Source organism: Panthera leo, chromosome B1, assembly GCF_018350215.1.
Source record: "Panthera leo isolate Ple1 chromosome B1, P.leo_Ple1_pat1.1, whole genome shotgun sequence".
NCBI classification, from domain to species: Eukaryota; Metazoa; Chordata; class Mammalia; order Carnivora; family Felidae; genus Panthera; species Panthera leo.
This window is the reverse complement of record NC_056682.1, coordinates 169,161,495-169,189,077: the sequence shown is the minus strand read 5'-3', so window position 1 is coordinate 169,189,077 and position 27,583 is coordinate 169,161,495. Positions and strand designations below refer to the sequence as shown.

The following is a 27,583-nucleotide window of genomic DNA, read 5'->3' as shown; positions in this document are numbered from 1 at the left end:
CAGAGGCATCTTGAACTATGACCAAAAAGCAATCTAGGACTTTAACCCCCAAGACGTGGTCCTTGTTTCAGACATGGAACCACATACCATCTACTTGCACAAACCAGGAACTTGAGGGTTAACCTTAGCATTTTCTTCTCCTTCTCACTTCCATCCAATCTATTTCTTATTCATTCAATAATGTTTACAAAACAATATGAGCCAGGCCCTGTTACTGAGGGTAACATCCCTGAGGATGCAGCAGTGAAAAAGCACAAAACTCTTAGTCTTTATGGAGCTTACATTCTAGTGGTTGGAGAGAAAATATGAACAAAATAAGCATGTTGGATGGTGATAAGTCTTGTCAATTCTACTCCTAAATATATATAGAATTCATTTTTCTGTATTGCTTTATCTACAATACCACTCGGTCTCAGACCTCATTTTTTTATAGCAACTACCAGAATATTATTCTAACTAGTCTACCCAAATCCTCTCTTTCCTTACAATCCATTTTCTATATTTTAGTCAAAAGGATATTTGGATGATGACAATACAGTTAGCATTTATTCATCACCTTACTATAACTAGGCATTGTTCTAAGGACTTCAGTGTATCATTTAATTCTTTTGTTTAAATTTTTTTTAAATTTTATTTATTTTTGATAGAGAGAGCACAAGTGGGGGAGGGGCAGAGAGAGAAGGAGACACAGAATCCGAAGCAGGCTCCAGGCTTGGAGCTGTCAGCACAGAGCCCGACGCGGGGCTCGAACTCACAAATTGCGAGATCATGACCTGAGCCAAAGTCGGACGCTCAACTGACTGAGCCACCCAGGTGCCCCAGTGCATCATTTAATTCTTATGATAGCTGATAGCCGGTGTGGTTACTTGATTGTCTGTCTCCTCTACTGGGCTGCAAGTTCCATCATGGCTACTTTTATTCACTAACACATTCCCAGTAGTTGGTCTCTGAATATTGTAGACTTTAAAAAAACATCTGTTTTATAATGAATAAAGTTGATCAGAGCTTAAGTTAACAAGTGTATAGCAAAGAAGGCATGTTTTCTGTGGTGAATATCATCATTTAGCAACCAACCTTGACCCTTATCATAAGAGTTGACATTTGACACGATGCTTTTTTTTTTTTAAATGAAAAGTTCTCCACTAATTTCAGAATATTTTCAAGTAGGTATTTATGTCATTTGCTACCTGCACATTAAAAACAGGAAACTGCATTTTGTTGAGCTGGGCAAAGCATCAGGTGTTAAAATGCACTGGGTGCATAAGTCTTAGGTGTCTCACCTGGAGTGTTCAATATAAAAGAAGGTTTACTGTAATGTAAGCTGTGTTTTATTCACTGATGAAAGAGTGGCAGACATTACTGGTCTTCACCACTATCTAGTTCTCCTCTATTTTCATGGACACTGAGATTAGCCTCCTTTTTGTTTTGTCACTAGTTCTGGTATCAGACTGTAAGCAGATGTGATGTGCTTTATTTTTGGGGCAAAAACTTCTGGACCTCCATTCTCTCTCCCTCTGCTCTGGTGACCACCAACGTTCCACACAGTAGACCCTTGATTCAGCTGCATCCCTGAGTGACTACATGGTGCGTCCTGCCCTCCCTTCCTCCCAGAAAAAATACCTGCAGTGTCTTTGAGTACGTGAAAAGAAACTTAGGTTTAAGCCACTGATATTTGGGACATGATTACTACTGCAACAAAAGTTCAGCACATCCTATAAGTAACCTAGTAAATTCTTGGCACCAAAGTACTGCTTCATACATTTCATTGAAGGAATGGACAAATATATGTATTCACTGCAATTACTGATAAAGATACATTACTGATAAAGATACTCCTTGGGCAATCATCTAAACCATTTGATTTTTTTTCCCCCTAGGGAGTACTTTTTCAAACTTTCTATCACCTTACAAGTTGACATAAATGTCTTGTTAAACCATTCTTAAGGACTTATTTTACTCAGTTTTTTTTTTTTCAGTTTATTTACCTTGAGAGAGAGAGAGAGAGAGAGCGAGCGAGCACACATGCATGCGCCCACAAGCAAGGCAGGGGCAGAGAAGGAGGGAGAGAAAGAATCCCAAGCAAGCTCCATGCTGGCAGCACAGAGCCCAATGCAGGGCTCGAACTCACAAACCAGGAGATCATGACCTGAGCCCAAATCAAGACTCAGATGCTTAACCAACTGGGCCACCCAGGTGCCCCTATTTTACTCAATTTCTTAACAATGATTTTATTGGAAAAGCACTCCACGTAATACTATTTCTCCCCACAAGTATTATTATATCCTCCAGGAATTGCCTGGAAAGCTGCTTTCTGATAGTACACAATTATTACATTGTGCCAACAAGAGTTCTATTTAAAAGAAAAACACCTTTTGGATAATATTTTATTCACCTTTTAATAATATTTATACGTTTCCATAGAGAGGGGTTCTAAAAACCATAGCTAGAGAACTTAGAGGTTTGTTAGAAGGAAAAGAAGAAAGATAGGCAGCTTACAGCAGGGATGATAATGCAGGGCTCTGGAGCCAAACTGCCTTCTTTTGAATTCTGACAGCCCCAGTTATTAACTGGATGACCCTGAGCAAGTGACCTTGCTCCTCTATGCCTCCTCTCCCTCATCCGTAAAATGGGAGCAATATCAATAATCCTTTAAAGAGTTGCTGTAAGACTTAAAAATGTAAAGGATATCGAACCAGCACATGGATCCCAGAAGCTCAATAAATGTGATCGATCCTACTGTTGGTGACTTGCCACAATATAGAGGAGCACTGGATGAGACAGAGCTCTGATCCCAACTGCGTTCTTGGACAGGCTCATGACCTCCCTAAACCCCAGTTTCCTTACCTTTAAAACGGGATTAATATTCAACTTTTAAAGGTACTGAAGAAATGAAATGGGAAAAACATGTACAAAAACAACAGCACAATGTCTAGTAAATAACCTATGCTTAATCAAAATTATGTCAAAGAGAGAAAAGGGACTACATAAAGCAAAGAAAGTGACAAATTATAGTAAAGACCGATCCTTATGGACTGCCAAATCCAAGTACAATTTAAAGGATTTAAAGGTAAGTCCGTGTGGAACAATACAGGTAAAAAGAGAGTCCCTGACATTTTCAGTTTGTGGTCCCCTTCAAGCATGTTATTTCCAGGGAAGAGGATAGTGATGTTTTACAGACATGCAAACAGACAACCTCTGTCTATACTCCTAGACACTTGGAGGTTTTTGAGACTGATGCTTCAAATGGACATTTGACCCATTTCAAATGAGTCTAGTGAAGCTATGGCTCATGCGTTCTTATGAGTTCCCAATTTGATTCTCTACAGAAATAATATTAATGTTTGTGCAACTTTAAATTGGAGCTTCCCAGAGAATGTCTCAGCCTTTCCTCACCTTACCATCTGACTTGCCTAAGGCCTGACAGAAAGTCATTTCAGATTGGCCAAGTATTTAAAGAGCATAGGAAAAAATACATTCGCTTCCTCAACTGAGGTAGTTAAAATAACGGTAAAACAGAGGAAAAAAGAAAAGTCTGAATTTATTTTGGGGAACTTATTTTATTTTATTTTGTTTTTAATTTTTTTTTTTAACGTTTATTTATTTTTGAGACAGAGAGAGACAGAGCATGAACGGGGGAGGGGCAGAGGGAGGGAGACACAGAATCTGAAACAGGCTCCAGGCTCTGACCGTCAGCACAGAGCCCAATGCGGGGCTCGAACTCACAGACCGCGAGATCGTGACCTGAGCCGAAGTCGGCCGCTTAACCGACTGAGCCACCTAGGCGTCCCAGGGGAACTTATTCTATAAAAGGGAAATGGACTTCCTCTTTTCTCAGCTACTACAGAATAATAATAAAAATAGCATATATGTTGGTACTTTCTTTTAAGAAAATAAAAGGAAACTTAGAACTACTAATGATGAAAAGGAATCAAAAGTATTTAATAAAGTAAAAACCATGCCTATAAATTAAAAATACATTAAAAGCCCTTTACATTTAGATAATTTGGAGGGTACCATGTTTAACTTGAAATAAAGTTCAAATTGAAAACTGGGCATAATTGAAATTAATGTTCAAATATAGTTTTCTCTCCAAGCCAATTATTACATTTAATTTCTTGGGGCACATGGGTGGCTCAGTCGGTTAAATGTCCAACTTTGGCTCAGGTCATGAGCTCGCAGTTCGTGAGTTCAATCCCCGCATTGGGCTCTGTGCTGACAGCTCAGAGCCTGGAGCCTGCTTCGGATTCTGTGTCTCCCTCTCTCCCTCTGCCCCTTCCCTGCTCACACTCTTTCTGTTTCTCAAAAATAAATAAACACTAAAAAAATGTTTTTAATTAATTTCTTTTATTACTAAACTACAAACATGGAGAACACTCTAACAAGTGGTCTGTAACAGTAAAACTGTAGAAACAAAGAGGAATGAGCTCCAGAATACATTCTACATATTTTTAAGTTGAATAAGCATTTTAAATAGCCTCTGCCAAGAATTAAACTTAAAGAAAAATGTATAAAAATATGTATATAAAATAACCATCACATTTGTTTATGAAAAAAATCAAATACTTACAATATCTTCTATTATCTCTTTGATAGCTGCCACAGCTAAGATAAATAACAGAGGAACCAGTGTTGTGTAGCGACCTGTTGGTGATACATCAGGTATTTGCTATTTGGGGGGGGGGGGAAAGAAATCCAGTGAGAACCAGCAAGTTTATAACATATTTAAAAACAACCCCGTCCTAGTGCCTCTTAAAATATGCTTCAGTGATTTTACTCTCACGGCAGACTAACACTGGGTGAGGCAATTGGCTCGTATCTAGTAAGTGGCTGGAAGAACATGATAGTTCGCTTCATGGCAAGCTGTTATATGTAGGGGAGTTAAATTAATACCATACCATCTTTAAAACTGATATTTTAAAAACACACTGAACCACATGGGAAAATAGCCACGCATTGCTGTATGGTTAAAGCAGAATGTAAAACATATGTATTATACGATCTTCTTTTTGTAGGCTAAATGAATAAATAATATTTAGGGTTGGGAGGGGCAGGGGGAAAGATGGTCAGGAGAAAATACACCCCAAATTTTAGGGTAGTTGTCTCTGAGTGGTGGAAAAATAATAGTTTTAATTTTTTTACGCTTTGTTGTGTTTTCTTATTATTTTTACAATGAATGTATGCTTTTTAATACAATGAAACTTGTTTTCCCTGAATTACTACTCAATTACAAAAGGAAATGTTTAAAAAAATATTTTTTTTAATGTTTATTTATTTTTGAGACAGAGAGACAGAGCATGAACGGGGGAGGGTCAGAAAGAGAGGGAGACACAGAATCTGAAACAGGCTCCAGGCTCCGAGCTGTCGGCACAGAGCCCAATGCGGGGCTCGAACTCATGGACCGTGAGATCATGACCTGAGCCAAAGTTGGAGGCTCAACTGACTGAGCCACTCAGGCACCCCAAAAAGAAATGTTTTAAAATGGTAATTCTTATATTCTAAGGTTCAGAACTATTACTGTTACTAAAATAAATTAATATTTAATTACTATTTGAAGAAAAACTTCCCTCCCTCTTTACCATCAAATGTCCTCCCTGCCACATTGAATGTATAGAATGCTAAAAATAAGCTGACAAAAATGAATCAAAAGGCTTGAAGAAGTAGTGGAATTCTGATATCGCCTGCAGCAGGAGTTGGAAATGTCCACCCCAGCCAGCTTGTCTCTCTGTGTTTTAGATGCGCTTCAGGAGATGGGTCATGGGCTTAACAAAAACATTTATTAATATCTGAACACTTGACTTTGAACTAAAGTTTTATGACATGACTTTACCTGCAGCAGTGCAATAAAGAGAAAAAATGAGTTAGCAGCTCTTCTGAACTGAGAGTAGAGAAATCTTGGAAGGAAGGTGATTATGTTGTATTTCGCAGTGCTAGAAAACAAAATGAAAGGTAGCATAAAAAATTAATCCATAATTAGCACCCACATTTACAAAATTCTATTACCATCATATAAAAAATGAGATGGACAGCTGCCCTCTATTTCAACTTGGGAGAATACTGCAAATGGTCATTAACCTAGATGAAAGTAAATGAAAAGACTTATCTAATTAAGTAGTAAGAGTTTAATTTTTCTGCATAATCTCTTTTGTTCTCTTTGGCCGATCATCCTTTTTAACATACTAGGAGTAGCTTACAAAGAAAAGCAACTTTAGTTAGGAGAGTATATAATACACTAATAAAAAATAAAATCTTACCAAAAAATCAGGAATTTGAGCAAGGCCAGAAACTTTTTCTTTTAATATTACTTATTTTTGAGAGAGAGACAGACAGAGACAGAGTGTGAGTGGGAGAGGAGCAGAGAGAGAGGGAGACACAGAATCCAAAGCAGGTTCCAGGCTCGGAGCTGTCAGCATAGAGCCCACCGTGGGGCTCGAATTCACGAGCCTTGAGATTGTGACCTGAGCCGAAGTCGGACACTTAACCGACTGAGCCACACAGGCGCCCCTGTAATTATTAATATTAAATGGTTATTTCTCAAATCCAGGAATTTGGCCACTGGAGAAACACTGGGCTCGTGAGAGGGGTGATGGGGTACTCACTCCATCCAGAGGCCACTCAGTGAACAGTGTTTACAACGGTGATAATTTTTATGCTGTTGTTGGAAGGCAAATGTACCAGTGCAGGAACGCAACAGCCCTCCATTCCTCAGCACCATACTCAATCTTACAGCTATCAAAAGCCAGAATTTAAAGACTATTTAACCAAAAGGAGTTCTTGGTGAGGGACTGCAAAGGCCTCTTACCAAATCTTGAATTTTGTTAGCCAAATAACTGACTAACAATAACCACTCCTTCTTGTAACAGCTTTACGACAAAGGCATTTACCCATGAGCAGCTTTCACCATGCAGACACTATACATAGAATTGGTACAGTTGGTAGGGTATGGCTGTTTACCCTTTCTGTTTACCTCCTTCCAGCTTCCAGATTCTTATTAATATCTCCTTATTGACTAGAGGATGCAGAAAACAGCAAATTCACACTGCCTCCAGTAAGTTCTCAAATATGAACCGATTTCACCGAAAGCTCTTGGTGAGCATTTTTGTTTCGGCCAGAGAGGAGAAATGGCCTATCGGGTGTCGCTGTGATGCCTGGCCTGACAAGCCATCTTTGGCAGTTCCTACCTGACTTGGTTATTGCAGAATTTTGTCAGCTGGGGCTGGTTGATGAATATAGTCCGTATTTCCTCCTGGTCAGCCAGTGAAGTCTTCTCTGAAACATCATCTGTCTTCTCATAACCTTGAAGAGAGACAGTCTTTTGATTCAATAAGAAACGTTTCATTTTATCATCCAGACCACAACATACTTCATAACTACTTGAGATTCTAAAATTTGTTCAGAGCTATAAGCTTCTCCCTGATTGGTGTTCTTGTTTCTTTCATAATAGAAAAGGAAAATCCCCACATCTAATATTTCAACTAAAAGTCAGCATTTAATAATCATATAAAAACTGACCCATTTTAAAATCTTTGCAAATTTTGCAAATTCTTACTCATTGTTCCCCCATAAATGGTCAACTTATTTCCTTCTGTTATGTAAGAATCCATCCAAAAGTAACAAAACATTTTAAACTAGTTTACCTTACAGTTTTAGAGAAGAAGAATAAGACAGAGGTAATTCAAAATATATTTAAAAAACTTAAGTATACATATTTAATACCTCTCTGGGATTTTTTTTTCCTTTTTGGGTGAAGACAGAAACAAGATAAACATTAAGGTTTACAGAGGCAACCACCATGTTCTGATATGACCACAACTCACTGTAATCATCTTAATCTTTCTACTAACTGCAATTTATGTTCATAAAGAGCTTCAAATTTCTTAAGACCATTTCAAGTCATCTCAGGGTCATTCCTTCTTTTCATGTTTCTTTTTTTTTAATGTTTTTTTGTTTTTTTAGTGTTTATTTTTGAGAGAGAGAGACAGAGTGCAAGCAGGGGAGGGGCAGAAAGAGAGGGAAACACAGAATCTGAAGCAGGCTCCAGGCTCTGAGCTGTTAGCACAGAGCCTGATACAGGGCTCGAACTCATGGACAGTGAGATCATCATGACCTGAGCTGAAGTCGGATGCTTAACTGACTGAACCACGTAGGCGCCCCTAAAAATTTTTTTTTAATGTTTATTTATTTTTGAGAGGCAGAGTGTGAATAGGGGAGGGGCAGAGAGAGGAAGATACAGAATCTGAAGCAGGCTCCAGGCTGGCAGCAGAGTCTGATGGCGGGGCTCGAACTCACAAACAGTGAGATCATGACCTGAGCCAAATTCGTCCATTTAACCGACTGAGCTACCCAGGTGCCCCTGTTTATTTATTTATTTTGAGAGACAGAAAGAGAGATAGAGAGAGACAGAAAAAGAGGGATGGAACAAGTGGGGGAAAGGCAGAGAGAGAGGGGGAGAGAGAGTCCTAAGGAGACTCCATAGTGCAGAGTCCAACTCAGGGCTCGATCTCACAAACCATGAGATCCTGACCTGAGCTGAAGTCAAAAGTCAGGCACTTAATGGACTGAGCCACCTAGGCGTCCCTCAGGATCATTCTAACAATGCAACAGATTCAAGCAATTTCAACTGGGTAACATCTTATCGCAAAGTTGACAACACTTTAAAAATACATACAAATTCTCAGGGTACCGGGATGGCTCAGTCAGTTGAGCATCTGACTTTAGCTCAGGTCATGTTCTCATGGTTCATGAAATTGAGCTTCATGTCGGGCTCTGTGCTGACAGCTCACAACCTAGAGCCTGGTTCAGATTCTGTGTCGTCTTCTCTCTCTGCCCCTCCCCTGCACGTACTCTCTCTCTCTCAAAAATAAATAAACATTAAAAAAAATACATAGAAGTTCTAAAAGAACATAAAACATTAAACTGCTTCTTTTACCTTCTAGTAAGAATTAACTGAGACTAGATTAAATCAGTCCTTACTCCTTTCCTAGAAAGAGCCACCAACAGTATTCTATTAAAAACCCAGTTTTCTTCTCTTTTTATTCAGGCAATTCCAACTCCTCCTATAAAACCTGCTGACAGGGTTTCTTCTTAAGTACTCTAAGATGCTAAGTCAGTGTTTCTTCTCTGTATTCCCATAGCCCTCTGCACTTCCCAGTCCCCAGCAAAACACCCAAATCAGAAGATTTTGTTACTGCCTGCTTCTGAGTCTGTCTCTCCTTCCCAGAATGGGAACTCCCAGAGGCCACACCCAGAGGGTGTGTTACTCATCATCCGAACACCAGTACCAACCAACAGCAGGTACTCAATAAATGTTTGCTGAATAAACACCAAATGACAAAGGAGTGGTTATTTGGCCTTTTCTTTTTTCTTTTTTTTTTTTTTGAGGGCAAGTAAATGCTTCTCCACCCATTGATAAAGAACTAATGGCAGCCAAGTGCTGGTAACAAAATGTATAAGAAAAGCTTGCCTGTGGGGTCTGTTGCTATATGAAACCAGAAAATCACTTAGGCTTTCTACAGAGGTGGGCAACATGAGTATGGGGACGCAGTTGTGTGCAGAGGACGCAACAGAGCTGAAGCATAGACAAAGGGCAAGGTAAAGGCAGTGCGATGTGCTGAAAAAGCACACGGGCAGATCTCGGGAGACCTCTCATGCTGGCGAAGAAGTCTGGAACGCATCCTCTGGTTGGCAGCGAGCCACTGAAAGCTTTCCAAGTAGAGAGGCGCAGAGTGAGGATGGTCACTCTGGAGGCCACATGGCTCCCAAGTGAGTGCTGTCATATCCATTTTACAGTCTGAATGAAGCACACGGGCAGCTTTGCCTCTGCTCACATGGTTAATAACTCTCTTTCACCGCACCACGTTTTAGATACAGGTTTCCCCCCTAGTTTTATATAATCAAAATTTTATATATGGATTGCTATAGACTGGACATTTGCATCTCCCCCAGATTCATATGTAGACAGGTAATCCCAAATTGATGGCATTAGGAGGTGGGACCTTTGGCAGGTGATCAGGTCATGAACCCTTGGGGCTCAGGCAGTGGGATGCCCTGCGCAGGTGTGATACTGAAGGAGGGAGGGAGAGCTGCACTGAAAGCAGGGAGCCAGGCACTCCACCAATGGGAGCTGCCAGTCACCCTGTCCTATCTCTTCAGGGCTCCAGGGAGCTCAGCCACCCAAGCTCCTCCATCAGCAGTGATAGAGAGACCCCGCAGGCACCTGAAGCCCGTTCCCAGGATGTCGAAAGCCAGGTGTCACAAGTACCACCTAGCATTTGGCCCAGAATCCCTAGTTACTCCTTGCAGGTGGCAGCAAGCCAGCAGTAAGTAGACACAGGGACCTCAGGAACTCTCAGGAATATCTCAGTGAATGTACCTAACCTCACAGGTCCTCAGGAATAATCCATGAAGGCATCTGGGAGAAAGGCTGGTATTCTTACTAAACTGGAATGGGAAAGTCTGTAACTGTTATACTTAGAATCTTCAAGGAACTCTCATCTTACATTATAGAAATAAGCAGGTTAGGTCTGGACATATGGGTAACATATCAATCCCTCAACATCTGATGAATTAACCCACTGGTAGATGATAAGAGTCTAACAGCATCGGGCTAGCACAGCCTGATGCACCCAATCTCACAACAGGGGTAGACGCACCCGTAGAGCCCAAATCTTCAAAGTCTGTTGGGATACCTGGCAATGGGGCCGTGCTTCAAATCTGTTGCACACAACTAATTCTCTGCCCCTCCACAGAGCTGAGAAGGGTGCTACCAATGTTTAACTCCCTGACTCACCTCTTTCCTGACCATCTCCTTCTCCAAGTTGAAATTGACATTTAATCTGTGAATGGGATTTTTACCATCAAACCTTACAGGCCTAGGAACAGATATGTCTCTCTTGCAGGCGAGTCTGCTCCTATCACGAGTTGAGCTTACAAAAAAAATAAGAAAGCAAACTCATTTCCTGCATTTTCAAGTTCTTGGGGGAGCGGGGGCGGGGGGGGGGGGCATCTCAATATGGTCCCAAGTACAGACACAGAAATTAATGATAGTGACACCAGATCCACACTCCTTCAACACATCTTGAATATTCCAGGAAAACCACCCCTAGTCACCCCCGTGTCCTCAGTGTTCACTCAGGCATTTGACATCTGCTAATAGCATCATTACTCTTCCTAAACTAAAAGTGCTACAGGGCGAACCCTGGCAGGCACAGTCACACACAGCACTGTAAGGAACAGACATGAAGCAAGTCTCAACGGTGTCTTCTGAACCACATTAGCTTCTTTCAACATTGCACCCTCCAATGTCCGTAATGTCTTAAAACCAATCAGAAGGAAACCAGTCTCCTAAAATAAACTATTCTGCACTAGCTTTTACGGAAATGAATAAGTAGGATACTTTTCCCTATTTATGCAAGAAAGAATAGGCAATGATTCAGTAATTCAGAATTCCAGGTACAGTGAAAATTCTATATGTAGTGTCATATCCTGCTTATTATTCCCCAGCAGAAAAGCACTTTTGTTTTCCGAATTGTTTTTAACTATTTCAATTAATGACAAAGTTAGTATTTAAATGATAAAATTACTTCACAAACCAGGGATTTTACCAGGCTCATTTCTGCATTCTTAGTTATAACAGAACCAAATGCTATTTCTAGACTTCTGAAGGACCAAGAGTTTCAATATAGGGAAGCAAAGAGTCACATATCACTTTTAGCCACTGAACGTGCTACAAGAAGATACTACTTTGTATTACTAAAGAGGGATATAGAAGCAACATCCTCCTGGTGACCATTTCGGCTTTCAGCAATAATTTTCATTACCGAGTAAACAGAAGGTGCTGACGAGTCAGCATTCTAATCATGGCCCTGAAGTGAACAAGCGTTCATCTTCCCCTAACGGTGTTTGATCATTAAACCCACTTGGTGGTTGTGAGGCAAGCTGTGGTTCTTCCACTGAGTACTTATGTGACCCTGTGAAAACCATGCAATCCCTGGGGGTTATTTCTCTCCCCTTGTAAAAATGAGGAAGGTAGGCTAAGGTTCTGAAGTTCTTTTTCAGCTCCAAAGTCTTATGAGATTAGTATTTGCCAGGAACCAGGGAGAAAAAAGTCAATACGTCATTTGTTCAGAAAAGCAATGAAATTTAAAAAGAAAACAAACATTTCCCTACTTCAGCCAGATGATTCACAGCAACAGCTGCCTTATATGGCCTGCAGTAGAACTCAGTTACAAAGTCAGACTGCGGTCCGTGTTTGAAAAGGTAAGTAGTGACTATCATCTATTGCCAGCAACTACCTGGCACCCACTTATGACCAGGGACTACTGGGTTAATTAGTATATTCACATATAGTCTTTCTTCCTCTGCCCAGACTCATGGTCGCATGCTTGTATGCACACAATATAATGCGACAGAGAAGAAAAATGTCTAACAGATTATTAAAGTGAAGAGCTTTGAGTCCTTTTCATACAATTAGAGCCGAAGTATCATCTTTGAAATTTTCTATTTCTCACCACAAATATCATGCCCCAATAAGACTGATCATGTGTTCGTTCATTTGTTCATTCATTCATGCATTCACTCAACATATTTCAGCATAAGTGCCTACTATGTCCCAGCAAAAAGCTTCAGGAACAGCAGAAAATTAGACACAGTCCCTTCTCTCAGGAACTGGCTTTCTAGAGTAGAGCAAGATAAATATAGATCATGGTAAGTGTGATGAAGAAAATAAACCAAGTGATTGACGGAACCCTCTGTGCTTCAGTTTCATCATCTTATGATGGAGATGATAATAGCGTCTACTTCAAAGGGAGGTCATGAGGCTCCCATGAGCTAATAAATACAGAAAACAATGCCTGGTATATAGTAAAAGCTCACTAAACGTTAGCTGTTCTCATTGTTGCTGTTGTTACCACTACCGCTACTGTGGCTTTATACTGAGTGGTAAGGGAAGGCCTCCCCAAGGAGAGGCTGAGGAGGGACCTCAACCAGGAATTAAATAAGGGACAGGGTAAACCCAGCTGGGGAAGAGCAGGATGCGGTCCGTGTTTGAAAAGGTAAGTAGTGACTATCATCTATTGCCAGCAACTACCTGGCACCCACTTATGACCCAGCTGGGGAAGAGCCTTAAAGACAAGAATAAGGTTGGCATTTCCAGGTACATAAGGATCAGTAACAGTGAATAGGAAGGCATCAAATAAGGAGACGCAGGGCCAGGTTGGAAAACAGTAAGAAGCCTGAATATATATTCTTAACGTGGTAGGAATCCACTGAAAAGTTGTAGGCAGGAAGATCGTTTTGAGGCTACTGGGACAATTCAGGTAAAAGATGATGGGGCCTGCGTGCCATAGCGGTGACAGGAGATGAAATGGATGCATACACATTTTTTTTTGGAGGTGGAGCTGCTCTGACCCTTACAGCCTCTCCAGAGCACACATTACCATCGTACCCCTGCATGATGCCACATATACACGCTGTCTGAAGCTAAAGCCCAAGATGAGGGAGACCTTTAGGATTTTAAATGCAACAAAACTGGGGTGCCTGGGTAGCTCAGTCGGTTGAGCATCCAACTTTGGCTCTGGTCATAATCTCATGGTTCATGAGTTTGAGCCCTGCGTCGGGCTCACTGTGTCAGTGTGGGGCCTGCTTCGGATCCTGCGTCCCCCTCTCTCCCTGCCCCTCCTCTGCTTGCACTATCACTCAAACAAAAATAACAAATGCAACAAATGATCAACCCCTTAACAGAATTCTCCATACAAACACTCCTATCCTTAAAAATCATGCATCATTTTCCTTTTACAACATACCAATTGATAATACTAAAACCAACGGTATACTCAAGGAAGGCATGACAGAATCATAACTGGGAGCACAGACCATGGAGTGAGAGATACAGTTCAGGTCCATCCATCAGTTATGAACTAGGGTCATCTTTTAAAAAGCTTTTTTAAATATATTTATTTATTTATTTATTTATTTATTTATTTATTTATTTATTTAATTTATGGGGGGGAATGCAAGCAGGGAAGGGGCAGGGAGAGACACACACACACACACACACACACACACACAATATCTGAAGCAGGCTCCAGGCCCTCAGCTGTCAGTACAGAGCCTGATGCGGGGCTTGAACTCCTGACCCACGAGATCATGACCTGAGCCACCAGGCGCCCTGAGCTAGGGTTGTCTTAAGCAAATTACTTAACTCTAGCTGCCGACTTTGTTTCATAGGTTTTTGTGGGGAATAAATGAAATAATGCATGTGTATAAAGTACTCGGGATAGTGCCTAGCTCCTCATGCTCATACAACAATTCTAGCTATTATTTTTATTACTATAATCAGAGAGGCAGACTGTGGGGAAAAGGAATAGGCTTTATGGTCAGATATGCACACAAATTTGTACAGAACACCACAAATTATTGTGTTCTGAGCCTCAGCATCCTCATGCATAAAATAGTTATTAAGAGAATTAAATGGCATTATGTTAGCACAATGTAGCACAATACTTGTCACTCGTACATTTCCTGTCAGCCCATCCTACATCCAGATATTATAAAATTAATCTCCCTTTCAAAATACTTGAAATGAGAAAAACAAGTCTTAAGGACATCAATGTAGGTATTAATATTTAAAAAACATTTTAATGTTTATTTTCTTTTTAAGAATGAGTGAGAGACAGAGCACAAGTTAAGGAGGGGCAGAGAGAGGGGGAGACACAGAATCTGAAGCAGGCTCCGGGCTCCAAGCTGTCAGCACAGAGCCTGATGGGGGGCTTGAACTCAGGAACCGTGAGATCATGACCTGACCCGAAGTTGGACGCTTAACCGACTGAGCCACCCAGGCACCCTGGTATTAACATTTTTTAAATTTGTGGATAAATTATAATGAAAATTGTGACCAGTGTCTAAGTATAGATAGCAAAATAATGCATTTTACCCTATGATTTTATAAATTAATATTAAGTAAGTAAATGTTTTCCCCCAAATTGTCATCTGTGTGGGGGGTTATGCAACAGAAAAGCAGGGGTGGGTAGGTAGGAGGGAGAAAAGAACAAAATACAAAATCATTCTGTTGCCTGGTAATATGGTTATAGCACCACTGAGTTTCTGTAGTCTCAAGTTTATTGCAGTTATAAGTAAGGCTAAAACTGGAATCAGAGTTATCTATTACGTTATCTCCTAACATATTCAGGAGAGTCCAACTGTATATCCTTTTGCTCAGTGGCCTCAAATATTAGACATTAAAGAGGTCATATTAATTGCTCATGGTTTTTGACACAAAATGGGGTCATCAGACAAACAGTCTTGCTTGCAAGAGTCATTGGATCTAATAAAAGAATATGAACTGGAAAACTGGCCAGAGACTTTAGAGGCACAACTACAAACTTAGGTGTAATTAAAGTTAAGGGCTACTTATTGGGAAACCATGAGCATTATCCTTTCCAAAATTTTAGTATGTTTTTATTCTGTGAGAAAAATAACAATTAGAAGTCATCATGTAATAGTAGTTTTGCTTTGTTTTTGGCTCAAGTTTCTGGAACAAAGCAATCTTTGGCTAAATATAATTTACAGGCTTGTATTTATTTTGCTTTTAATGGTATCTTACTATATATATAGTTTATTAGAAACATAGAAGCAGTTACTAGAGGTACAAAAGAGATTTGAAATCCCATATCCTGTGCTGTTGGAGCAGAAGAGCGATTTCAAATGTTCGATTGTGAGCTTGGCAGCAGCTGCTGAGGGAAAGAACAAAGGGAAGAAAAACCACGGGGCTGGAAACAAGGAATGGGGTGCTTTAGAGGTTAAGACTCACACGCTACATTTTCAAAGATGGCATTGAAGAAATCAAACACCTTTAAAAGTATGGAAAATAGAAATTATTTAGCAATCTGTCTCAAATTTCTAGATCATGGTTGCAATAGCCAGAAGGGAAATGAAATTTTCAATTGCAGCAATATACCTTCCTGTTGATTTATACCTGACTGTTGATTTAGGCTCAGTGCAGTGGACATCTGCTGCTCATTTCAGCTCAGCATCTGCTTCTCCTGAAAAATCCTTGGTTTTCTTTGGAGAACTCTTCTTGCACAACTGCTGGCAGTCTTTAGGGTCTGCTGCATCAAGTTAGTGTTCCCCTTTTTGACTTAAAGGTGGGCACATGGCCCATTGTCGACTAGAAATGGTCAATGTGCAATCTGGATGTATGGAAAGGTTCAGCACACATAAGACTGATCTGAGCTATCCATCTATTAGTCAAACTGCCTTGGAGCATCCTTGGGTTTCTTATAAAGCTTTTCGTTTGATTCTGGGAACTACTCTTACGTACTTCATGAATATGCTCAGCTTCCATACTATGGAATTTTAGCAGAGGCATTTCAGTCCTCTGCTGGAAGTTTTCTCCCAATGTCCATCTAATGCAGACCACTGACACCATATGTGGCCCAGGCCACCAATCACCAGCTGACTTTCCTGCTCTGCATGGAATAGTGACCTGCAACCATAATGCAACTTCCCTGCCCACAAAATCACCAGGCTGCCTAGAACCTTCCCCAACTGGCCCTACTTGCTAGAGCAGATCTCCTCTGATGTTAACAGCTGTCCTAACCAAGCCCCGAGTCCAGCATGTTCTGAGATAACTATGGGTTGTCACCCTAAAGAATTTGCACTACAGTCAAAAAGCTTTCCACATCCCTCGCTTTCCTAACTTCCCCTCCTTTTTTTTATCATTCATGCAAATGGTAGCTCATTACCCTCAAGCCCAACTGAGTTACAACAAAATGTTGTAACAAAGGACATCCACTTACTCCAATGATGTAAAATACGGTTATCTGCTTCAAAAATGGGTTGCTTTCAGTCTTTAAAAAAAGGAGTGAACCCTTCTGTAAGGGTTTTAAAGAATTTTCTCAAAATGATGAAGATACAGGAACTAATTCTAATGGAGAACTGCTCATGGTCAGAGCCAGTGAGTATCATACCCAGGACAATACAGGGAAACCGATTAAAGTACAACCTAGCTCTAAAGCTTTAACACTAATGGAGGTATTCATTCATTCAACAAATAAGCTTGACCCGACTTCTAACTCTATTTCTCCTCTACTTTCCCTGTTTCATATCAATAGTTTTTCCGACCATAAATCTCTCCTACCCTCATGGTCTTGTTAGATGCTACTTAGATGTGAAAGCACCCTCTCTGACCATTCCTCCTTGAAGTATCATCTACAAAAGTTTTGAATATAAAGTGGTCTTGTGATCACTCCAATATTAATCTTTTGACCTATAGTTTAGGTATATTGTGGTAGGGTCCCCTCACTAAGGAATGGAAACAAACAAACAAACAAACAAAACCTTAAGGCAACCTGGCTATACCAGTATGTGACAACATCCCTCATGACCTTGTAACATGAGACCACTTAATCAGACTGCATGTTTGTGTGTTACCATATATGGGAGACAAAGAAATAGAAAATGTATAAAAAAAAACTGCCATGTGGTGTTCGGGGCTCACTTCTTCGGGTACGAACCCAACTGAACAGTGCCGGCATGAATAAAGCTGCTTCCTGGAAAGAAAAGCCTCAGTGTCACAACTCTCTGTGTAAGAATACTGCTACATTACAGCAGCTGAGAATAACAGATGTTACAGATAAACCTAACTTATGCACTGAGACAGGACAGGCATAAGGGCACATGAAAGTAACTGTCTGGTATGTTACTCTAATATCAGGAAGAGACGAAGAACACATCAGGAAATTTTCTTGCATGTAATAAATGTTCACTAAATTTTCTATTTTAATATCAGGCATCCAAAAATTCCCAGTAGTTTACAGTTTTTTTGCCTGTCTTGATACCCACTAATATATTCTTCTATCAGGACCTGTCATACAATAAATGGTAAAGATATTTTTCTTTAAGTGTCTTTGTGGGAACTGATCTAAAAATAAATAAGCGTGAAACCACATAGACAACATTTCTTATCTAGAATAGGAAAAAAAAAATGGCTATTTCCTGAACTCATGCTGAATTGCAGCAAACTCCAAAAGCAGTACTATCAATTCTAAGTGGTGGATGCTAAAATAAGTATTCCTGACATCAGGAAGAAAGGCTTTCCTTAAGCAGCATCACATGAAAATCTAGGGCCTGCCTAGTGTTGAACCTCACACATAGTAAGCACCCAATTTCCTTGGCCATCAGCCTTGCAAGTTAACCTTGGAAAATAATCATCTTGGGCATGCTGAATTGTTAGAAATAATAAACATTTTTATTAATGCTAAATCATGCTTAACAGGAAAGGAAGAAGAACAATAAAAGATGGAAGGAATTTAATGATACCTCCTTGAGAACAGGCCATAGATCACTTGGTCAGATAAAAGCAATAAATGGTATGTTCCCGAGAATACATATATTAGATATAGACTTAAAACTTGGCACAGAAACAGACTGCACTAGCAGTGAGGGGTTTCAACTGCCAGACATCCACCAGGCATCTCCTCGAAGTCTCAATTAGCTAAAAGCACCATTGACTTGTCTCGCATTCAGATTCATCTCTGAGAAGGCACAGACACAAGATGAGGAATTGCCACCATGGATTGGACTCTAATCAGTGCAAAAGTGATAAAACAGAACTGAAACTGTAGAAAACATAACTGTACCAAAGAGCTTTTGACAGGCAAAAAAGGGGAATACCAGGCTAAACCAGACACGTATGTATTCTAGACTTTGGGAGGACACATTTTAAGTTATCATCGAGACCCAAAAAGGACAGAAGTCTGGAAGGCTGTCTAAAGCAACATGCTGACTGACTGTGGAAGTCCTGACACAGGGGAAAGGGAGGTGTATTCAAAGAGAGCAGTGCCACTGCACCAGTAAAACATAAACAAGATCATGGAAAAGGTTGGAAATCGGCTCACAAGTTCAAGAGTGAATAATAACAGATGCACAGACATCTGAGAACAAAGGAAAGGTGTTTTTAAAAATGTTAGACTGGGGCGACTGGGTGGCTCAGTCCGTTAAGCGTCCGACTTCGGCTCAGGTCACCATCTCAAGGTTTGTGGGTTCAAGTGCCATGTTGGGCTCTGCGCTGACAGCTCAGAGCCTGAAGCCTGCTTCGGATTCGGTGCCTCCCCCTCTCCCTCGGCCCCTCCCCCATGTATTTTTTTCTCTCAAAAATAAAAATAAACATTAAAAAAAATGTTAGAGACTACTAAATGTTTTCTTGCCTTCCATGTGGAGTACAAGGAATTGCTGGGACAGGTGTGCTGCCTGCAACTGATGGCATACTGTTAACAGAAAATAAAAGAAATAACAGCACTTCTCAACTCCTACTTTTCCTACTTCATTCTCTATCAAGGGTGATCAACTTAAGACTTTCTTAGAAAAGTTGGAACAAACATTAGTTGGAGGAATGAGGCACAAAAGAAGGTAGAGGCTTGCTAAAAAAAGAAAAGCCCGCACCTAGCTGCTCTAAATGAACTCATATCTGACAGCATATCTAGGCCTGCATCTACATACACACACACGCTTTCAAACCTGCAGAGCTATGAGAACCTGCAGAATCATTCCGTGGATTGTCACTCATCATAGAAGACACCATGGTGAATGCGAGAGGTTACAGAAGTTGAAGGCAAGAAACAGCTGTCCCAGTGCTCTAAACAGAAAAGAAAGAGAATCCTGTACTTTAGAAACTGTTTACGAACATAGTCTACAGAGGTGCTTTTAGAGTTCACAGATTTACATAATGGGAACTACAATTTCTAAAGGTTATGGTAAAAATCTGAAAATAAATTCTCCGGCTAAAAACATTTCCCTTTAGCATTGAGAATTCAGTTAACATTGAATAGGACGTCACTGTTTAAAAAAAAAATTTTTAATGTTTGTTTATTTTTGAGAGAGAGACACACACAAAACACATGTGGGGGAGGTGCAGAGATGGAGGGAGACACAGAATCCGAAGCAGGCTCTAGGCTCTGAGCTGTCAGCATACAGCCCGATGTGGGACTCAAACCCACAAACCACGAGATCATGATCTGAGCTGTAGTTGGGCTCCCAACTGAGTGAGCCACCTAGGCACCTGGATTTCACTCTTTTAAAAGCAGCATTTCTCAGGGCGCCTGGATGGCTCAGTTGGTTAAGCATCTGATTCCTGATTTCGACTCAGGTCATGATCTCACGGTTCATGAGTTTGAGTCCCACGTCGGGCTCTGAACTGACAGTGTGGAGAATCCCTGCTTGGGGTTCTCTCTCTCCCTCTCTCTCTGCCCCTCTCCTGCTTGTGTTCTCTCTCATTCTCAAAAATAAATAAACTTAAAAAAAAGGGGTATTTCTCATACATGGGATATATACTCAGATTTTTAAAAAATTTCCCCTTTGGGGTGCCTGGGTGGCTCAGTCGGTTAAGCATCCGACTTTGGCTCAGGTCATGGTTGGTCTCACGGTTTGTGGGTTTGACACCCACATCGGGCTCTGTGCTAGCAGCTCAGAGCCTGGAGCCTGCTTCGGATTCTGTGTCTCCCTCTCTCTCTGCTCCACCCCCACTCACACTCTGTCTCTGTCTCTCTCAAAAATAAATAAACATTAAAAAATTTTTTTTTAATTTCCCCTTCAAAAAAAGGTCTTTTATATTACCTAGGTCTGAACAATACTGTTACTGGCCAATGAGTTTGGGGTCAATGCCAGTCAAAAATCAAGTGTAGAGGACTAAAAGAATGGTTTAAAGGAAGGAGGAGACCATCGGGGACCAGCAAGCCCACAGACTCTTTCCTTTTTAAAAATGGAGACTTTAGCATATGGATTTCAACAAGGCTTTCAGCTAGGCTCTATTCTTTTAAACACAGACATATAGGTTTCATGATCATGTAACGATGTAGATTCTCAACTAGTTGACCAACATCGTCAGACAGGGCTCACACTGGAAATTTCCTTTGGTTCCCCCCTGCCTTCAAGCCCTTCTGAAGGAGCTTACCCTGAGATACCCTTGGTTCCTGCCCCTCTACTCCTCTCCTGACCTACTACCCTGGCCTGGGGTGTCAGGGTTAACAAGGGGCACCTGACCAGCTAGGCCAATCAGATCCCCTCCTGGGAATATGGACTTATGGTCCAGAGACATAGGCAGGCAGACTCAGCACTGAGCAGGGACCGTCACAGAGAGTGGGGCTGGAGGGGGTCACACTACCCTGAAGCCACATGCAGGCCAAAGGTACAAAGTATCTTTGAAATAAAGTACATTTCAGGGAGGAAAACACAGGACAATACTGTCCAGAATGAGTGACCCCGAAGACTGAGTCCCATGAATCTATGCTCTGATACAAAAGGATCCCTTGGGACAGTTAAAATAAAAACATAAGTTCAAGAGGGCTCTGGAGCCAGACTGCCTGGATCCCAATGACAGGATAAGGACATACATGGCACTACTAATAAACGTGCAAATGACATAAAAAATCAGAATTGGAGAGGGTTTTGGGAGTTTGGATAAACTGAAGGTTCTAGAAAGCACTTGCTAAGAATTAGACGTGGCTGAGAATGGAATGGGCTGTCTATTTTCACACTGAGAGGTATTCAAGCAGGAACTGGGTAACCAATTGCTAGGCCAGCTGTGTCAGGGACTGTGTTGCACTGTATAATCTCTCAGCTCCCTCCCACTCTGCAATTCTACAAGGCTATCTTTTTAAAATGATTTTTTTTTTTTTAAGAAAATTCTGAGGTCATCAGAGAACCATAAATACAGTGCCAATACATGACCAAGTTTTAATCACTTTATACATGGAGAAAAGTATTAATGAATTGATAAAAATCCTTGCAAGCTAGTCAACCTCTTCGGTAGCAAAGCGTTCCTAGGAAGATATAACTGAATGACCCAGCCCTGAAAACATACTGGGGAAAAAATACAAATAAACAATCATGAAAATTATCTGAATTATTACGACTTTCATTTTTAGAGCCATTTATGCATTTTATAATGTAAAAACAGGTAGACACATGACTGGTTCCAACAGACTAGTTCTCATTTTATTAAAAGAAGCAGAAACAGTCAAATAACATTGTTTTGCTGCTGTATTATTCTCAGGATGAGTCAGCGGAGTTTGACAGCCACCTGCTTCTTACCTCCATTGTGACTTTGCAAGAGAGAAATAATACTTTATTTTTTAACAAGGCCTCAACCATCAAAAACACCCTGCAAAGAACATAAAGCCTACCTGCTAATTACGACTTTGGCAGAGAAGTCGGTTTAGCACACACAGCAACATAAAATGCCCACAAGCAAGAATAGCGTTTTACTCTACAGGACGCTGCCCAGGGTAAGGAAAGGGGTGAAACTCTCATCTGCCTATTGAAGATGAGCAGCGTCACAATCTGGCATGCAAAGTATCCAACAAGTCCACTGAACAAGGCTAGAAAAAGGGGAAATCCATAAAGGAACACCAGAGAACTCCACCAAATCCCAACGTGACCTTAAGAATGGGTGTGGCTGGGGAGGGCTGGTCTGCAGTAGGCACTGTGGTTAGTATTAAAGAACCTACCAAGACTGGTTAGACAAGATAGGCTCAAAGATCTAGGAGTCACCTTCACAAAAGCAAATAAGGCAGAGCTGGCTTCCTTCAGGATGTGGCTAAAGAACAAGGGAGAAACCTCCACCGAGCAGATTAAACCAGGGTGTGTGAATGACAGCTGGTGGGCTGCAGAGACTGAGGAGACCCAGCACTGTGCTCAGTGACATCAAAGCAATGACACCTACACATGTGTGAGACTGCCATCAACCCTACCCAATTCGCAGGTGGAACAAGAATGATGCAAGGATGGATGGAACAGATGCTTCAAGAACCTTCTAGCACTCTAAATAAAAATCACCCACTGCAGGGAGACCCTAGTAATTCAGTGCTAGTGTCTCTACAGGCTATCACCACTAATTAGAATCACAAAGTCAGCCCTGTAGATCTGCTGGAATGGCTTGGCCATTGTTGAGCAAAGGGGAAAATACTCACTGAGATTTTAAAACCACTCCGGCCCATTAAAAACCTCAGCTTCCAAAATCTGAACAGCTTGATCTTATCCCAATCACTCAGCAGACACAGGTTCAAGTCATATTTGCTTAGCTTAGCGCCTACTTTATAGGAAGTGCTTTCATTTAATTTCTCCACTCTGAAGGATGTCCCTGCAGCTTGGAATACCTCAAGAACCAAAAGAACATGATGAGGACATGAAAGAAAGTTCTCATTGACTCTGATTATGGAGTGAAAAGTCATGACAGAAGTATCAATCCCAAATAGATTAAATCCATACAGTTCCTGGACTTCTAAAATCCATTGCAGCAGGTAAGACACTGATAGTTATGTTTACTGAGGTTCTAAAGAATATTCAAAGAAGATAAAGGAGGTAGAAGATGGAAATCCTGATTTTAGAATAAGTGCAATATTCTAAGAAAATTTAAAGAAATGCACACAAACATACATATGGGCACATGTGGGCCTTCCCACTCTTTTCTAAGATGCAAGGATATTTTCAGTCCTTCATGCCGGTGTTTTCTATCTTAGTAAATGGCACGATCGTTCTGGGCTGAGGGCCTAAAATTTTATTAATTCTTGACTCCTCTTTTTCTCTAATGCTCCACATCCTATCCATAAACGAATCTGTTAAATCTACCTTCAGACCATGTTCTCAATTTGACCACTTCTTGTCGCCTCCACTGATACCTAGTAGTCAAAGCCACTATCACTGCTCCTTGTTTCATCTCCTATCCCCAAGGTGAAATCAGAATCTCCGGGGGTCAGTGTGCTTCAAGCTCCTTGGGAGGTCCCAGCATGCAGCCAGTCTACTCTCTACACAACAGGCAGAGGATTTACCGGTAGGTATTACGACCATTCTGTCAAAGGAAAATGGAGTCTCAGGTTATGTGACTTGCCCAAGGCCACACAGCTTGGGAGAGCCAGAAGTCAGTTATCACTCCAAGCCTACTGGGAGCCCAAATGCTTCATTTTCTCTTAAGCCAACTATTATTACAAGGTGACAGTGTAAGGTGCTGAGGAGAGTGGTGACAGTGCTAAGAAAGTTATAGTCTCAAGTTCTGTTGTTGTGCCACTGAAAACAAAGGCACTCCACTTTTTAAGTGGCTACCATGTTAAATAGTCTGGTACCAAATAGACTAATAACACACGAAGTATAAAGAGTAAAGATGTTGATTCTAGTTTGAGTCAATGGAATTTTTTAAAAAGGACAATTCCAGGGGCGCCTAGGTGGCTCAGTCAGTTAAGCAGCCAACTTCGGCTCAGGTCATGATCTCGTGGTCCGTGAGTTCGAGCCCTGCGTCGGGCTCTGTGCTGACAGCTCGGAGCCTGGAGCCTGTTTTGGATTCTGTGTCTCCCTCTCTCTGACCCTACCCCATTCATGCTCTGTCTCTCTCTGTCTCAAAAATAAATAAATGTTAAAAAAAAATTTTAAAAATATTAAAAAAAAAGGACAATTCCAGCTGAACATATGGAAAAAATGTCTGATATCTCATAAGGAAAACTATTATACATATTGAAATCTTGGTATTCAGACTTAGTTAAAATTAAAACATAAGGGAGTAGTTCACCAACCATACGGATAAATTCCACAGGGAAAGCCACTTAATAAGATCAAGAAAGATTCAACTTGGCATTTGGGAAAATTAAGAGAGTTTTTTTTCCTTCTTTCCTAATTCACTAAGAAGTCAACAAAAGGCCAACTTGTGTAATGATTCTTTCATTGAACTTTAAACAAAAAGACAAGAATAAGTAGCCATCTGGGGTTAAATTGAGCCAACAATTTGTAACTTTCCCTCAATTCCTAGGTCAAAATCAGGCTTTTAAAAAAGATTTCCATCTGTGGAGTACAAGTCACATTATCACCTTGGGAAAAAAAAAAGTCTAAATGCCGAGACAACAAGGATAGAAGAGAACAATAAAAAACAGTCACATAACAATTGGACACGATGCATTGGCTCTAAGGCACCGTGGAGTTTCTTTTCTAATCCTCAGTTTGAAATAATCACATCCTGAAGCTAGACACCCAGCACCCATACATGTGGCCACAGAGAAACCCCACTGGCTAAATTCAGTGTCTCAAAAGTGAGTTTCATCTCAGCAACCAGAGAAAGCAGGTAAAGGACTTGTAAGTTTTCATTTTCTGTACATTAACTGGTAAAAGACTGAACATCATTGTGGGATAAATGAAAGAATACAAAAATACTAATTCAAAGGGACACATGCACCCTGATGTCTACAGCAGCATTATCTACCATAGCCACATTATGGAAACAGCCCAAGTGTCCTTCAACTGATGAATGCATAAGGAAGAAGATATATACATGCATGCACACAAGGGAATACTACACAGCCATAAAAAGAATGAAATCTTGCCATTTGCAAAGATGTGGATGGAGTTAGAGAGTGTTATGCTACGCAAAGTAAGTCAGAGAAAGACAAATACCAAATAATTTCACTCATGTGTGGGATTTAAGAAGCAAAACGAACAAGCAAAGGGAAAAAAAAGCTAGAGGCAAACCAAGAAACAAACATTTAACTACAGAGAACAAACTGACGGCCACCAGAGGGGAGGTGGTTGGGGGGATGGGTGAAATACGTGATGGGGATTAAGGAGGGCACTTGTGATGAGCACCAGGTGATGTATGGAAGGGTTGAACCACTATATTGTACACCTGAAACTAATATTTCACTGTATGTTAATTGGAATTTAAATAAAAACTTAAAAAAAAAGAAAAAATTATAAACTGAAGAAAATAAACCCTTTAACATAAAGTTTCAGACCCTTAGCAAAGCATTCAGGTATTTCTTCTAGGTGCAGATGATTACATACGTAGGCTATAAATATAGGCTGAATAAAGAGATTAATTAACTACCACACACTAAAAGTAGGTAGGCTAGCAAAAAACTAGTAATGACACTACAGAAAGGCTCAAATTCATCACACTCCCAGAGTAGACATAACAGATAAAAATAAACTGAATGTATTTACTCCTCATTTGGTTATACAAATTAAGCATTCAGAATTTTAAAGAAAGTCTTCAAAATCTAAAAATCGAGTATCATCCTATAAATGGTACCATTTCTGAGAAGGGTAAGCAAGGGGAGGATAATTAGACCCAGTAGGTAACTGGGAAATAGACAAAAAATTTTACCCTAATACCTACATGCACTTGGTTTATGGCTGGCAACCTACATGGCTTTATATATAGTCTGTTCCTCCTCCTCTCTGCAAAGTAAGCAAATTCACTACACCAGTATTTTTCAGCATTGTTGCACTTCAGAATTACCTGGGAGAGAAAATATCAGTGCTTGATCCATATGCCCAATGGACCAGACTGATTCCACTGGTCTGTGATGCATCCAGGTATCAGTATTACTTAGAAGCTCCCAATCTGATTCGCTGGGCAACCCGGGTCGAGCAGCACTGAGGTACACACAACAAGGCTATAAAACAATCCACAGTACACAAGCCTCCCCCTGCCTGACCACGTCGGACACACATTAAAGATGGCAGACAGAATCATTCTTCTTCACGTCATTTCTCTAACCACTATTCATAACTGTGAAAATAAAGTTACAAAAGTGGAGTAAGTCCACCTGCGAACTTTTATCACAATCATTCTGGCATTGATGGTGGAATGAGCCCAACTTAAGCTTAAGGTATAGAGCACCATATCAAATTTGGGTAAAATCTATACACAGAGATCTTGTTTTATTGATTTAATTTTGTCAGATAGGACATGGCCTGGGTTATAAAAAAAAAAAAAGTAAAGTAAGATAGACTAGATAGGTGGGAACTGGAAAGGGTCAAACTTGTCACAGCCATTAGGATAACAATACAGTGGCAGGGCAAGGGAGGGATCCAGGAAAAATGGTCATGGACTACAGATGCACCCAGAATCAAAGAGCTCCAACATGGAGTGACGGGTTTGTCCAGACAGCTGGCCAAGAGCAATAGTGGGGAAGGTGAAAGCAAATGATATCCAGAACTCTTGGCAGGCCTGGTTTGGCATCAGACTTGCTCACAAGTACAGTTTCAAGCTATGGTCAGGAAGGAGGGTCTCCTCTCCCAGAGTAAGGAAGGCAGGGCCCCACTCCAGGAGCTCTGAGCCGCTGTGATAGGTACCAAGGTCAAGGAAATGGTGACAGGGTGATTCATGCCATATCCTTAGAGTGCTAAGTCAGAGCTCCTTAAATGTCTCCTATCTTTAAGGTTTGCAGGGCTGGGGCAGGGCTAAGTCCACACAAAGGTGAGGGAGAGATCAGAGGAAAAGTTGGGACGCAGATGCTGGAAAGGGATTTCTTTGACACCAAACTGCATTTCTTTTAGGACCTGAGGTAAGCAATGAGACCCAAGCCAATTGCAGAAGCTATTCTAGATTGTGTCAGAATAAACCAACTCTCAGATCCACCCTCGTATACCACTGTTTGCCTGCTTCCCTCATGAAAGCCAATCTTGTATTCTAAATAGGTCTGGCCTACTAAAGTGGTTTCCTGGTCGAGAATCCAGGCTAACTCTGGCCTTCTTAATAATAACCTCTGCCTCAACTGTCACCTGACTAATCGGATCCTGTTAAATACAACCCCAGATAGATCAAGAT

General features: G+C 40.8%; 1 protein-coding gene across 2 annotated transcripts in view; it reads right to left on the bottom strand.

Moving 5' to 3' along the window:
* ATP8A1 (ATPase phospholipid transporting 8A1) overlaps positions 1-27,583 on the bottom strand; it is a 230,837-nt gene that overhangs the window by 189,157 nt on the left and 14,097 nt on the right. Inside the window, exons 2-4 of one of the 2 annotated variants that reach the window (XM_042936485.1) lie at positions 7,179-7,293; positions 5,828-5,927; positions 4,568-4,666 (exon numbers count right to left, since the gene is read on the bottom strand). In XM_042936485.1, coding sequence (XP_042792419.1) covers positions 4,568-4,666; positions 5,828-5,927; positions 7,179-7,293 — 314 coding nt within the window. Of the gene's footprint in view, positions 1-4,567; positions 4,667-5,827; positions 5,928-7,178; positions 7,294-27,583 lie in introns of those variants that run through there. The other variant, XM_042936486.1, reaches the window with a different exon arrangement.